Source organism: Mus musculus, chromosome 6, assembly GCF_000001635.26.
Source record: "Mus musculus strain C57BL/6J chromosome 6, GRCm38.p6 C57BL/6J".
Lineage (NCBI taxonomy): Eukaryota > Metazoa > Chordata > Mammalia > Rodentia > Muridae > Mus > Mus musculus.
The window spans coordinates 113,661,188-113,676,854 of NC_000072.6; the positions used below are offsets into that span (position 1 = coordinate 113,661,188).

At 48.4% G+C, this 15,667-nt stretch overlaps 1 protein-coding gene across 3 annotated transcripts in view; it reads left to right on the forward strand.

Moving 5' to 3' along the window:
* Irak2 (interleukin-1 receptor-associated kinase 2) overlaps positions 1-15,667 on the forward strand; it is a 56,560-nt gene that overhangs the window by 22,721 nt on the left and 18,172 nt on the right. For 2 of the 3 annotated variants that reach the window (NM_172161.4, XM_006505325.4), the window contains 6 exons: positions 4,516-4,659; positions 9,012-9,106; positions 11,552-11,752; positions 11,836-11,900; positions 14,444-14,558; positions 15,400-15,509. In NM_172161.4, coding sequence (NP_751893.3) covers positions 4,516-4,659; positions 9,012-9,106; positions 11,552-11,752; positions 11,836-11,900; positions 14,444-14,558; positions 15,400-15,509 — 730 coding nt within the window. The remainder of the gene's footprint in view (positions 1-4,515; positions 4,660-9,011; positions 9,107-11,551; positions 11,753-11,835; positions 11,901-14,443; positions 14,559-15,399; positions 15,510-15,667) is intronic. The other variant, NM_001113553.1, reaches the window with a different exon arrangement.

Genomic DNA, 15,667 nt, shown 5'->3' on the forward strand with positions numbered 1-15,667 from the left:
TTGGTCTCTCAGCCTGTGGCGCTCCAGTGTCTTCTGTCTCCCTAGTGACTGAAAGAGTGGGTGGGGTTTGGGTGGGTGGGGTTTGCAGCCTAAGCAGCAACAGGTTCCTGAAAACAGAAACAAGAGGAGCCATGCTTTTCTCCATTTGGTTTTCACAGGGAGAGTGAACAAGACTAGCTCGCACTGCATAGTACACAACCTTACTTGCCAGGAGGCACACCAGCAGCTAGGGTGTTTAATATCTTTCTTTCCTTCTCCTTCTAAACATTTCTATTTATTTACTTCTTTTGGTGTTGGGGGTGTAGGACCTGGGGATTCGTTCATGCTTGGCAAGCCCTGGACCTCTAAGACCCGTCCTCAGTCCGAAAACGGTTCGAAGCTCACACAAGCTAGTTATTGTTTGCATATGGACATCTTGATCTAACCCAAAGCTCACTCGGTTAGGGGAATTCTCAGGAAGCTGATGGGGCGTGATGTAGTAGAGCTTGACCTGGGTCTGTCAGCTGACATTTGTGGTTGGTTGGGCATGGCTCTGCAAGTGTCATTAGGTATCCCTGGGTGGTTGAGGAAGTGTTAACTCTGAATGTGCTGACAGGTTCCCTCCGGGCCTTCTCATGCCCCCCACCCAGTATGTCTTCTTCCCACCCCAGTCCTGAAAGTGACCCTGTGACACCCTGCCAGGTGTAGGCTAGGGCGTGTCATTTTAGAAAAACAGGAGAGAGAGAGAGAGAGAGAGAGAGAGAGAGAGAGAGAGGATGGACTCTCCCTGCAATGAAAACAAAGGAAGCCTTTGTGTGCCCTCATGGGCGGAGCTTGCAAAGGTCCCTTGTGCCACACCACATATCCCTGCTCAGAGAGACACAGATTTGTGCTAAACAAACAAACAAACAAAAAGGTCACAGGGGCTGGGCTGTGACTCAGTGGCTCAGTGCCAGGTACTGGCTCCATTCCCAGCAGCTGGGAAAGAACAGAGTCAGCAGGAATAGGACCCAGAGGTCAGGATGGAGTGACCCTTGACCCCCATGTTACCGATGAAGAAACTGAGTCTCAGCCAGGCTTCACTCAAGAAAATGCCTCTAGCTGAGGAGATGGATCGGTGTATAAAGGCACTTCTTCACAAACCCGAGAACCTTAGTTCAAATCCCCAGAGACACAGACACCTGTGTCTGTACTTCTAGTGTCCCTAAAGGAGATGGGAGATGGAGGAAGGAGAATTCTTGAAAGTCCTCAGACTAGCTACCCTGCTATACACAGAAGATAAACAACAAAGCGACTGTCTCAAACTCTATCCACTCTCTATGATAGTCTCATTGTCCATATTTACACACACACACACACACACACACACACACACAAATGCTGGCGTGTACATATTGTGTACATACACAACGATAAATACAAAATGTAAAAGAAACATTATATGCTGGACCCAGGAGCAATGTGGGGGCAGGTGGGGTATCATTTCCTACTGTTGTGGGCATGGCTTCAACCTGAAGTCACAGTTGGGGGTTCTCTACCAGGAAGCGACCTCTGTCCTTCTGCTTCACACACCTGTCTGGAGTTGCTGCTGTATGTCTGGTGAGGACCATGGGATTTCTACTCTAGGCTCTCTGGAGAGAGAGGAACAACACAAGAAAGGCAGTGCCCCTGGCCCAGTGGAGGCTGGGTAAGAGATGTATGGAACAGCCTGCCTCCTGGGGACATGTTTAGCATCTGCTTTTGGTCACTCCCTGTTTGGGCAGCTTGGTGGCAGGTATGCTTATGAATTGGCAGTTACCTCAGCAAATGGTTTTTGTTGACATTTTGTTACAAAGACTGTCTGTTCCCTTCCAGGGCTTCAGAGCCAGCCTGGTCTACAAGGCACAGACTGTGTGGTTTGGCTGCAGTGGGGAAGTGGCTGGCTTAGAGACTACATTCCAGGTGGCATGATGCCAACAAAAAAACAAAAACAAGAATTACACGGTGCTGGTTAGATGGCCCAGGGGTTAAGAATACTTCTTGGAGGACCTGAGTTCAGTTCCCAGCACCCACATTGGGTGGCTCACAGCTGTCTGTCATTCCAGCTCCAGGGGATCTGATGCCCTCTTCTGGTTTCTGTGGGCATTGCATACATGTGGCAGGCTCGCGTGCGTGCGTGCGTGCGTGCTTGTGTGTGTGTGTGTGTGTGTGTGTGTGTGTGTGTGTGTGTGTGTGTGAAAAAAAGAAAGAATTACAGAATCATTAGAAACAGAGGAAAAGAAAGAGAAACTGCTGAGAGGAAGTGGCTTTCCAAAAGAGGAAAATGTTGTGAAACTTCCTTCTCTAGAGTTTTTTAAGACCATTGCAGGAACTAGACAAAGGGTGAGGTAGTTGCTAGAAGCCTGGTTAGTTCTTTATGCTGTAATGGGCAGAGCCAACAGATTCCCCGCTTGCACCATGAATGCTCCCTGGACTGATGTTCTTGTTCCTAGGCTGCCCACCCAGCTTGAGGTGGTTGAAACTCCTTTCTGTCCATCTCTGACTCCAACTTTGTTAAATTTTGTTTTTTTGAGGCAGGTTCTTGCTATGTTGTCTTGACTGTCCTAGAATACACTATGTAGACCAGGATTGTCTCGAACTCACAGAGATCTGCCTGCCTCTGCCTCCCAGATGCTGGGATCAAAGGTGTGCACCACTATCCCTGCAGTTTCTCTTATTTGATGGCCCAGAACTCATAGAGACTCCAGTGCTGGCATGAAAGGGGGTTGCAACCATGGCTGGCTTTTTTTTTTCCCGAGACAGGGTTTCTCTGTGTAGCCCTAGCTGTCCTGGAACTCACTCTGTAGACCAGGCTGGCCTCGAACTCAGAAATTCGCCTGCCTCTGCCTCCCAAGTGCCAGAGAAGATAGAAGAGGGTGTGGGATCCCCCGTGGGCTTTCATTTTCACACGTGGGTCCACCCCAAACCAACCAAGAACCAAGGACCTTGTTTCTTTCACACACACACACACACACACACACACACACACACACACACACACACACACAGTTAGCTCTAACATCTTTGAGTTACATCCACCTCTCTTACGATTTGGGTTTTGCTGAAGCAGGAATATTGAAGAATCCGGACTAAGGAGTTTAGACATTATCCAGGCAACAAGAAGCCATAGTGTTTCCCTTTAAGCAACAGGGATGTGACAAGGCCAGAACGGGCTCTTGCTGCCTGATGGCAAAGGAAGGGAGCCGAGCAGGAAGGGTAAGCCTGGGCGCTAGTTGGAAGAGAGGAGAACGCTGTTTAAAAGAACCTCGGTGAGGTCTGGATATGAGCTGGCATGCAGGTGACCTCCCACCATCATTGAGGGTTCCCCAAACTATATATACTATGCAGAAGTGAGGACATTTCCTGTAGGTGACTTCTGTAGCCAGCCCTATCAACCTGGGCTGTGTGATCCTCAGCAAGTCCCTAAAGCTGTTTAGAGATGAGCTGTACAGTTGTGTGTAGGGCAGCAGGACCAGGCCGTCTCTCTAGATATGGCTGCTGTGTAGGATTCTCACGTATGAAGCAGAGAAGAGAAACTGCGGGACAGTCAGGACTTGGGCTCCTGGAACCCAGGGTCTTGTGCATGCTATGCAGATGATCCGACACCCAGCTCCCAGGCGGATGTCTTCAGCTTGTTTGCACATTCAGTAAACTGCACAGCCCTTTCCAAAGCCCTTCTGCACCTGCGCTCCCATTTCTCCACTCACAGCAGTCCTGACAAAGTCAGCAAGCAGGCATTACCCTCGTGGTCTTCATTTGTTTTAATTTATTTATTTTTAAAGATTTGTTTATTTGTATTTTATGTGTATGAGTGTTTTGCTTGTATATATTATATGAGTACCACACACATGTGTAGTGCCTGCAGAGGTCAGAAGAGGGTGTTGGATCCCCTGGAACTACAGTTACAGATATTTGTGGACCACCATATGGGTGCAGGGAATCAAACCTGGGTTTTCGGAAAGATCACCAGTGCTATTAACCACTGAGGCATCTCCCCAGTCCCTGTTTATTTTGTGGGTATGAGTGTTTATATGCACATATGTGTACCATGTGCATGCCTGGTAGTCACGGGGATCAGAAGTTCCCCTGGAACTGGAGTTACAGACAGCTCTGAACTGCTATTGTGGATGTTGGGAATGGAACCCAGGTCCTCGGCAAGAGAGAGCAGTCAGTGCTCTTAACTGCCGAGCTTTCTCTCCAGCCCCAATGGTCTCCATCTTATAGGAGGCTCATGGATGGAAAGTGACTTTTTGGAAGTCACAGAACTACCAAGTCAGAAGCTAGGTGTGTGTGTGTGTGTGTGTGTATGTGTTTCAGAATGTCAGAGCCAAACCACGTGGCACTGTCATAGCCCAGTGGACATATGAGCAAGTCATGACCCAGAGAGAACAACTCAGGAGGCACAGTGAGAATTTGTGCTGGAGGCAGGGTTGGACCTCAAGTCTCTGACTTGCAGACCTGCCCCGCCATAGCTTCCTGGTCATGGAAAGTGACACCGTCCTCTATGCCTTGTTCCAGGGAAGCCGGTTCCTGAGAGCACATCTCCCCTCCCAGCCTTCCCAGAGGCTGTGAAGCCAGGGGCTGTGGCTACTTCTAGAAGAAACCTCAAGGATGAACAGGAGAAAGTCCGGCCTGTGAAGCCACGTTCCCTTCTAGACACAGGTGCTCTCCTCCCCTCCTTCCTCCTCCTCTTCTGAGTTTTAGATTTATACATTTTTCTTTTCTGTGTATGGGTGCTTGGCCTGACTATACATAAGGACTACTTGCATACAGTGGAGTCAAAAGAGGTCATTGGATTCCCTGGGATTCCCTAGTATGGTGGTGTATCACTATGTGGGTGCTAGGATCACTATGTGGGTGCTAGGATCACTATGTGGGTGCTAGGAATGGTGGTGTATCACTATGTGGGTGCTAGGATCACTATGTGGGTGCTAGGGATGGTGGTGTATCATGATGTGGGTGCTAGGATCAGTCCCAGGTCCTCCTAAAGAGTGATCAGTGCTCTTAATTGTTGAGCCATCTTTTCAGACCCATGGGTATTATTTTTTTCTTTTGGGGGCATGGGGTGTGTGTGTGTGTGTGTGTGTACATCAAATCACACTGCACAGTGAGTTAGATATCCAGGTGTGGTGGTGTATGCGTGCAATCCCAGCTATTCCAGCCTCTGAGGCAGGAGGACCTTGATTTTGACTCTATTCTGGGCTACGTAACTGGGTGGCTGCTATCTGGCTTTCCTCAGGAAGCTGAGGTCAGGGATCCCTGTGGCCCATGACAGAGTGTCTGCTTGGTATACACAGATCTGGCTTCAGTCCTCAGCTAAATGTTTATGTAGTGGTCTTTGTTACTTTGTGGGGTCTTCTTCCTACCCTTTATGCCCCACCCATCCCACTTTCACCCTAATCACTAGATAGGAGAGAAAGAAGGATATGGGGGGGGGGGGATCCATGAATCTAGTTTCTTTCCTCTTTGAGCATGACTGCTAACAAACTGCAACCAACCCTCCTGAGTGACCAACAGCCACCACCCCCACCTCTCGGGGCTGTAGAATTTATATACCTTCTGAAAAATTCCCAGAATTCCAAACATCACACAATTGCAGAAACCATCTGCAGCTGGCAAAACCACGGCTCTGCTAGAGCATGAGGCAAATCATAGTCAGCAGCTACCACACAGCCCGATATCCTTGCACCTGGGATTAAAACAAAAACATATGTGTCTGTGTTTTTTAAAGAAACCAAAATTCCAAAATTCTCATTACAGTGTTAAGTTTACAAATACCATTTTCAGAGTGGGTCAGGGAGGGAGAGCTGGGCATGGAACCCTGGGGGTTAGGCGTGCGAGATAAGTGCTTTACCCTTGAGCCACTCCCTCTCCCATCAATTTCAGCAAAAGAAAAAATAAGGATTTGCTCAAGGTGATTTAACCATGGGGTTTGAGCACTTCTACCTCCCCCATACAGCCTACGCTGCTGTCCCAGAGCCTTGCAGAGAGCACTGTATGTGTGTCCAGCCTCTCATCTCCTGTAACCTCTGGCCTGCAAGCTCAAGATCCCAGAGCCATAAAATGCAGCTCACTGAGGAGCCCGAAGCTAGCCAGTCCTGCATGGAGCAGTCACTGTTAGGGGCTTGGGCCAGAGGTTGACCCACCAGTGCTTACATTCCCTCTCAGCCTCATCATTTCTGAGTTCCTCCATCTGTAAATGGGTAAGAACAGAGCCCATTGCATCCTATTGCAGAGAATCAGGCACCTTAGCTGGGTGGATGGTGTGTGTGTGTGTGTGTGTGTGTGTGTGTGTGTGTGTGTGTGTGTGTATGTGTGTGAATGAAAATTCCAGGCCAACATGGTTTCTTTAGGCATGTGCCTCTGCAGATACCAGAGCTGGTAACCATATGGATCTGTGTGAGGGGACAGGGAAATCCAGTTAAAAACAACTCCATAGCCAGTAGAAAGGTGTGCAAAACAACTGCCGATGGAAGCCACAGCTGGGCTGGAGAATGTTTCACTTCCCTCAGCTGTTCCTTACTTTCCTGCTACATAGTAATAAAAGACCACGCCATCCCTTCCCATAGTGAGAAGCAGGCTTTACAGACTCAGAGGCAGATAGATGTTAACACCTCACAGCCCATTGTCCTATTCTGATCTCCCCCGCAGGCCCAGGATCTCCAGGCATTCCAGAGCAACAGGTCCGTGGCCTTTACCGGATGCCTGGCTCCATATGATGTTTCTTTAGTCATTACAGGGGATGCGTGTGAATGGTCGCTCAGGTCTGAGTGCTTGGAAGACTGGAGTAGCTCATTTCTGGGCAGGCAACACCACCGGGCAATCAGGTCAGGGCTGGCTGTCCTGTCCTCACAGATTCTAGCTGGGTGGTGGGGGATAATGCCTTTAATCCCAGCACTTGGAGGCAGAGGAAGATAGGTCTCCAAGTTTGAAAAAAGAAAGAAAAGAAAAGAGAAGAAAAAGGAAGAAAAGAAGAGAAGAGAAGAAAAAGGAAGAAAAGAAGAGAAGAGAAGGAAAAAAGGAAAGAAAGAAAGAAAGAAAGAAAGAAAGAAAGAAAGAAAGAAAGAAAGAAAGAAAGAAAAAGTATGGCTTCTATAGCTCTTAAGGGGCCAGGGGAGAATCTAGTGTGGTCTAAGTCGGACCTGGAGTCAGACTGTGAACACAAGGACCTTGTGCTCTCTACAGTTTCTATATCCAGTTCCAAGCCAGGGTTGCATAATGAGACCCCATCTCAAAAAAAAAAAAAAAAGAAAAAAAAGAAAAAAGAAAAAAAAAAGGAGGAAAAGTGTGTGTGGAGGGGGCTGGCAGTTAATGCTAAGTCAAGGACTATTTCCTGTAACTAAAGATATCGAAGAAGGAAGGGGAAAAATGTGCTGACCTATGAACCCCAATTCCTGATAGGTCCTCAGACCCGGGCCAAACTGCTGTTCCTTTGCCAAAGGGAGAAAGATAATGAGAGGGGAGGTGGGGGAGGAGCGGGCGGGTGCCAGGGCCTCTCTGTACTTTCACCATTAGCCTTTGTGTGGCCCACATTCCTGAGTGGCCCTGGGGAGCAGGTGTGCCGGGGCCACTGGGCCTGTCCCTGCAGTCCCTCCCACAGAAGCGGAAGTTCTATTTCTGAGTTGAAACAGGAGGAGTTATTCTTTCCATTGATTACTGAGGCCACTCAGCCCTGGGAAAGCCCCAGATTTCAGGCTTGTGGTCTGTCCGGGGAAGTTGCTGTTTGAGGGCGTTTTTTATTTTAGAGGAAAAGTTTGGGCGCTTGGAGCGTTGTATTTTGAGGACTTTTATGTTGAGATGAATGGGTCCTGCGGTGTGTCCCCGACCTTCCATGAACCCGTGCAGCGCTCAGCAGACAGGAAGTTACACACTAGGCCCTCTGTGATCCACTGTGGCAACAGTGTATACAGTGTATGTAGTGTTTGCAGTACAGTGTGTGTGTGTGTGTGTGTGTGTATGGTGTATTGTGTGTGTGGTATGGTATGAAGTGTGTGTGTGTGTGTGATGCATGGAGTTTGGTGTGTTTATGGGTGTGTGTGGTGTATATTGTGTGTGTGGTATATGTTGTAGTATGTGTAGTTTCTTATTAAGAATCTGCAGTGTCCACACAGACAACGAAAGCAGTGCATTGAAGGCTCTGTGCTGCTGTCCAGGCTGCAAGGGTGGTCCATGGTTACTTCATCGGCTGGGCTGCTCTGCCTTGCCCGGCCATCCGGGGAAACCTTAGACAGTTCTTTGAAAACATTTAAAAAATGGAAAATCTTGGCCAGGTGGTGGTGGTGGTGCAAGCCTTTAATCCCAGCTCTCATGAGGCAAAGGCACCTTGGTCTACAGAGAGCTCCAGGGTAGCCAGAGCTACACAGAGAAACCCTGTCTCAAAAAACAAAAACAAGAACAAACAGACCAACCCACTCGAGTAGACGGTTCATGCTTCCATCAGCCGGCTTCAGTGATGATCAGACTTCTGGTGACCCAGCGGCCATTGAGGAACTGGTTCCAGAACTCCTTCCTGCAGGGTACCAGAGTCTATGGATACTTGAGTCCCTTCTGCAAAGTAGCATGATAGGTGCTTGATTCAGCCCTGGCTACTGGTACCCACAGGATGGAGGTGCCTGGGTATTTACCAAGTGAGTGCTGAGCCTCCCCTCCCCCTCCGTGCCCTTGATTTCCCCAGTCCTTCAGGCCACCCCAGGTAGAACAGCATCTGCTGTGGAACCACACTGGAGGTTTCTCTGTGTCCTCTGCCAGGCAGTGGCACAGGGGCAGCACAGGGGCATCCCCCATCATGTGACCCCGGCTGCTCAGGACACCTCCCACTTCCTGGTCTCCTCCTGTCATTCAAGATGACAAATTGCACCTGTTGCAAGATGTCACCAGGCTTAAAAGGATTGACACCATGGAGCTGGCCTCCCCCACCCCCTCCGCGGTGTCAGGAGGTGACAGCACTGACTGAGGGAAAAGGTCGCTTCGGGATGCGTCCCCAGGCAGAGTGTTGACTGTGTTGTCCTTTCTAGGGCCCATCATGGCTGGGGCCCAGCGGCAGCGTCCGTGCGAGATGGATGCCCCTTGTTCCCTGAAAACTGATGCACCCGACTCTCCCCAGTCTAAGGTAAATCCACCCTGTGCTTCTATCCCAGTTGTGTCTTGGCTCGTGGTCCTCTCAGAAACAGTTTCTTCATTCCCTGAGACCAGTGTGGGAGTGGGGAGGACAAGGGACCCACAAATGTCTCCCCAAACTTCTGAGATTAAGGATACTCATCAGCAGAACAAGGGGTGTGTGCTGCACTGAGTTTGCGGGTCTTGGTCGGTTGTGTCTTTGGGGCATGATTCAGGGCCCAGTGAAGTACCCTAGCACTGAGTCCCAGCCCGGGCCAGGATTCATGTTTGCCACATTGGGGATTGAGCCCAGGGTTCTTTGCATTCAACCACTGAACCATAACTATAGCCCCCTTTTTTCTTTTTTTGTTTGTTGTGCTTGTTTTGTTTTGTTTTGTTTTTGAGCAAGCTTTTATTAAGGGTCATAGACAACAGGCCTTGAACTTGTGATCCCCCTGTCTCAGCCTCTAGTGGAGCAGCTGGGAGGACAGGCCTTCACTACAAACTCAATAGAATCTTTGCTTTCTTTCTTTCTTTCTTCCTTCTTTTTTTTTTTTTTTCCTGTTTGTTTTTGAGACAGGGTTTCTCTGTGTAGCCCTGGCTGTCCTGGAACTCACTCTGTAGACCAGACTAGCCTCGAACTCAGAAATCCTCCTGCTTCTGCCTCACAAGTATTGGAATTAAAGGCCACCACTGCCCAGCTAGGACCTTTGTTTTTAATGGCCCTGGGTAAGCAAGACCTGAACCAGTAACGCCTACACAGGCAGTTACAGGAACTAGTTTACAACTGCCCAGCCCTCCCCACTTTCTTGTCAGACTTGAGCAACAGTCAGAGTGGTCCTGCACTTTAACTTGGGTTCCAGAATGTTCTTTGATGTTATTCTTGTGGGTACTTTTGCCCTCATTTGTTAATGCTCCCAGATACTGTTGTGACTCTATTGGTAATAATTCACACTGGGTTAGAAATGAAAGCAACAGTTTGCATACAGCTCAGTGGTACAGCCCTGGGTCCCACCCCAGCCAAGGGGGATGGGGCGAGGGAAATAGCTTTTTACTCTTTTGAGGCAGGGTTCCATGTAGCCCAGGCTGGCTTCAAACTTGTTGTATAGCTGAGGATAACCTTGAACTACTGCCTCCACCTCCCAAATTACTGGATAACAGGCATGCATCACCACACCCAGTTTATGTGTGTTAAGGATGGAACTCAAGGCCTGTGCATGTCAGGCAAGCACTCCACCAATTGAGCTGCATCCTTACTTATTTTTTTGAGACAAGATTTCACTATGTAGCTCAGTTTGGATTTGAATTTGTGAATCCTCCTACCTTTGAATCCCACATGATGTCGTCATGGGCGTGAACTAGCATACCCAGCCTTTTCTTCTAGTTTGAAAAGATAAAGACCTTGCCGTTAATCCCAGCACTTGGGAGGCAGAGGTGGGCAGTTCTGTGTGAGTTAGAGGCTAGCATGGTGTGTACGGTGAGTTTGAGACCAATCAGAGTGACATAGTAAATCCCTGGTTTTTGGGTTTATTTTTTATTTTTATTGTTTTAAAGATATCAAAAGTTTGTATGTTTTTGAGAAGTTGAGGGTTTGGGCTTGTCCCTGGGGGAGAAAGCAGCAACTCCTGGGCTGGTTAATAAATATCTCCTGTAACTTAATCATGTTCAGAGATGATTGAATCATTAAGGACCTTTAGGGCCAGCAGTTGGAGGACAGGCAGGCAGGTTGAGGTTAGCCTGGTCTACAATGTGTGCTCCAGGCCAGCCAGGGGTACACAGGGAAACTATCTCAAAAACAAAAACAAAAACCTTCAGGAGCCTGGGAGATGGCTCAGCGGTTAAGAACACTGGCTGCTCTTCCAGAGGTCCTGAGTTCAATTCCCAGCAACCACATGGTGGCTCACAACCATCTGTAATGGGATCTGATGCCCTCTTCTGGCCTGCAGATGTAAATGCAGATAGCACTCATAAATACATCTTTAAAAATATTTATTAAGAAGTTTCTATAAACCTTTGTTTTCCTTTTCTTTTTGTACATAATCTTTAAAATTTTATACTACATTTATTTATTTTGTATGTATGTATGTATGTATGTATGTATGTATATGTGAGGGCATGTGTATGCTGTGGCACACATGTGAAGTTAGAGGACAACTTTCAGGAGTTTATTATTAATGTCCTGGGGGTTGAACTCGGGTGGCCAGGCTTTCCGAGAGCCTTTATCTAGTGAGCCATCTTGCCGGCCCCATCCTCATTTTCTATAAGCCAATTCTAGTGGATCTAACTGGCAGGAACAGACTCATCTTTAATTGCCTGTTTTTGCCTAGAATAGTTTCCTAGAACTATTTCCTAGAATGATTAATAAGGGTTTAAGTAACCTTATAAATATCAATTTCTGTGTGCCTGTGTTTCAGCCAGCTTTCATGGTCACCATCCACTCTTCTCTCCCAATCTCCAGTATTGCAGTACTTCCACATCTGCCCCCAAGCAAGAAAGGCTTTTGGGTTTGCCCGGAGACAGGCTTTTCTGGAGTGAAGCAGATGTCGTCCAAGCAACTGAGGACTTTGACCAAAGCCACCGAATCAGCGAGGGCACCTTTGCCGATATCTACCAGGGTCAAAGGAACGGTGTGGCCTTCGCCTTCAAGAAGCTCAGGGAGGTGAGGTGAGGGTGTCTGCAGGGAGCAGTGAGGCCGGGGGCTGAGGGTGGATGGGTCTTCAGGGGCTGTGTATTTTCCCACAGGTGGCCGGCTCCAGTCCAGGGTCCATGGACAGATTCCTACAGGCAGAGATGCAGCTCTGCCTCAGGTAAGCTTCCGGTGCAGAGCCCCTGGCCTAATGATGACGGCAGGCAGTGCTTCCTGTGTGCAAGGCAAGTGGTTAGCACTGTCATTATTGTTCTGGGCCATTTTCTGAGGCTGTCACGGAGAGGGCGGTTTCTAAAGCACATGTTTGTTTATTTCGTGGTTTTAGAGGCTGGGAGCTCAGAGGGCATCCATTGAGGCCTCATGTAGCAGGTACCACAGCAGTGGTCATCACACAGTGTGACTGAGGGTCTCTACTCTTGTATAGCCCTAGCCCATGATCTCACCTAACCCTAAGCACCCTGCCTCCAAATACCTCTGACTATAAATTTGGGGCCTCAGTTTCCAGCACACAAACTCTGGGGCACATGCTCAGGTCATAGCATATACAAGCTCATTCCAGCGTCACCAGAATGTTGCAACACAGATCCCAGGGCCACAGTTGATAGGTGTATACGTTGGGGCCCAGAGAGGCTCAGTGTTTGGCCCAAGACCACACAGCTAGTAAGTGGCAGGGCCAGAGTATGAGTCTTCATAGACTCCAGAGTCTGTGCTCTTCTTATGCAGCAAAAAATAGAATTCTCAAGAAACCCTGGCTTTTTCCAGCTCCTCCTTCCATGTATGAAGAAAGAGATCCTCCCTATCGCATTTTGAAACAGGCAAACAGACTGGTGGTCAATGGCAAACCTATCTCAACACTAGACATGTGGGGACCCACGGAACTAAGTCTGCCTCTGTGTGTGTTTATACAGCCAAGATTGAAGAATGGTTTATTTTATTTTATTTTATTTTAGAGACAGGGTTTCTCTGTGTATCCCTGCCTGTCCTGGAAATTGCATTGTAGACCAGGCTGGCCTTAAACTCACCAAGATTTACCTGCCTCTGCCTTCCAAGTGCTGGGATTAAAGGTGTGAGCTACTACACCTGGCTTATTTTATTTTTTAGAGACTAGGTTTTACTATGTAGCCTGGTTGGCTTGGAACTCTCTCTGTCGACCAGGCTGGCCTCAGACTCACAGAGATCCATCTGCCTCTGCCTTCTAAGTGCTGGATTAAAGGTGTGGGCCACTACAGTTGGCCTGGCTTTTATTATATTTTAAAATGGTTGAAACAAATCTAAAGGATAGCTCATGGTCCATGGATACAAGATGACATAAAATAAAGTTTTATTGGTATACGGCTGTGTTTTCCAGTGTTCACAGTGTCTATGACTCCTTCTGGGCTGAACACACAGTAGGGCACTTGCTGTAGTCTACAGTTTGTGGAGAACACATGTTTTCTAACTCACTCTTTATTCTACAAGCTGGCTGGAGATGTAGTCAAGCACAGATAAGGCCCTGAGTTCTAGTCCTAGCAACTCCCCATCCCACTGCCCCACCCCCCAATATTACAGGGGTAAAGTAAGAAAGCCTCCAATCTGTTCACTGCTGCGAGGTGTGGTCTTGTCACCCCAGCACTTGAAATGCTGAGGCAGGAAGGCTGCACACCAAAGGCTTCCCATCCCAGAGCTGACGGGAGCTTGGGGAGGGACGAGGACAGTCAGGGACTGAGACATGTCCTAGCTTTGTCACCATACCTAGCTAGTTTGTCATTTCTAAATGCCTTCTTCATAGGAGATAACACACATGAGTGTAAACATGTAGACACTCATTCAATGGAGATCAGACATGTGCCCTTGCTTCAACTCTGTGTTCTCATAGATAGGCTCAGTGGCTATTCCTCCACTCATTAGTTTAGTAGCCCAGGCTATACCAGGTTAGAGGGAGAGCTCACTTGAAACCAAGTAGCTCCTGCCTCCTAGTGCATGCAGGACGGACAGGCGTGCAAAGCTAGTGAATGAGACAGGTGTGAAGTAGGGCACGGGAACGCAGCATGACCTGGCACAAGGCCATCTGTAGTTGCCCTTCGAGGTAGCCTGGGCTGTGGCCACAAGAAGGAGATGGAAAACTGTGTGTAACGACTGTGTGATGGGGCTGGAGAGATGGCTCAGTGGTTAAGAGCACTGACTGTGCTTCTAGAGGTCCTGAGTTCAATTCCCAGCAACCACATGGTGGCTCATCACCATCTGTAATGGGATCCCATGCCCTCTTCTGGTGTGTCTGAAGACAGCAACAGTGTACTCACATACATGACACAAATAAATAGATCTTAAAAAAAAACAAAACAAAACAAAAACAGTGGGTGGTGATTAATGAGGCAAGAGGTTTCTGGGAGGCAGAAGAGAAGTGTCCTTTCCCAGGTAGACACGTGGATGGTTCACATGTGGAGCATGAGATGTGGCTAGAGTCATGAGGAGAGCCAAGAGGAGAAAGGTGACTCATAACCCTGAGGCGGGTGTGGTGGCCTCTAGCAGGTTCTTCATCTTTCAGCCTTTTCCCAGAAGTGGGTTGGGGATGGTGCCAGACTGCACAGCAGGGAAATAGGGTGAGGCCACCAGGGACCAGAGCCTGTGGCGGCTGGGAGGTAGCGGGTGGTCTGAGCCAGGAAGTGGGGTCTGCCTGTGGCTCTTGCTCTTTCATGCCTGACTGTGCACTTGTGCTGGGTTCAGATGCTGCCACGCGAACGTCCTACCTCTGCTGGGTTTCTGCACTGGAAGACAGTTCCACAGCCTCATCTACCCCTACATGGCAAATGGCTCTCTGCACGACAGACTCTGGGCTCAGGTAAACCAGTGGCTGTAGTCACAGGACGGAACAGATAGCTCTTGCCTAGGAGTCAAGTTAAGGACTTCAAAGAGTGTAAACTTTTTTGAAAGCTTATAAAAGCTTCAATATAGATATCAATGTATCCTTTATTTCATTTTATTTTTATTTATGATTTTTTTTGGGGGGGGGAGGACAAGATCACCAGTAGCCAGGTTAGCCTCAAACTTGCTATATGGTAGACAGTGACCTTGAAGTTCTGGTCCTCCTGTCTTTACTTCCTGAGTGCTAGGAGTACAAGCATGTGCTACCATGCCTGGTTTGTGCAGCGCTGGGGAATGAAGTCCAGGACCTGGATAGGAGCAGACAGCTTAAACTGAACTCTGTCCCCAACTGCTCTCCTAGTCTTTATAATGCTAAGATCAAATCCAGGACTTCCGGTCCATTTCATATCCAAGGAGACAAAAGCTCAGAGGCTTCAAGCGTCTTCCCAAAGTCACACAGCAGGAGTGTGTCTGATCTTGGAATTTCAAGTAGCTCTGTTTGATACAAATAATATCACCTCAGCCGGGCGTGGTGGCGCACGCCTTTAATCCCAGCACTCGGGAGGCAGAGGCAGGCGGATTTCTGAGTTTGAGGACAGCCAGGGCTAAACAGAGAAACCCTGTCTCGAAAAACAAAACAAACAAAATAATAATAATAATAATAATAATAATAATAATAATAATAATCACCTCAAGGTAGTACATCACACTGGCTGAGCCCCGTGACCAAGGATGGGTTCGAAGCAGTCCGAGAACAGACTATAAAGACTTTAGGATGGTTCAGGAGTGACCCTTTTTATACCTTCTCTTTCTCTTAGGGCAACTCAGACATGCTGCCCTGGCCACAGCGGGCCAGCATCTGCTCAGGGCTGCTTCTAGCCGTGGAGCACCTGCATAGCCTGGACATCATCCACAGCAATGTTAAGAGGTGAGAGGGCGGGCTGGAGAGATGGCTCAGTGGTTAAGAGCACTGACTGCTCTTCCAGAGGTCCTGAGTTCAGTTCACAGCAACCACGTGGTGGCTCACAACCCACCATGCAATGGTGGGTCTGATGCCCTCTTCTGGGGTGTCTGAAGAGAGCAATG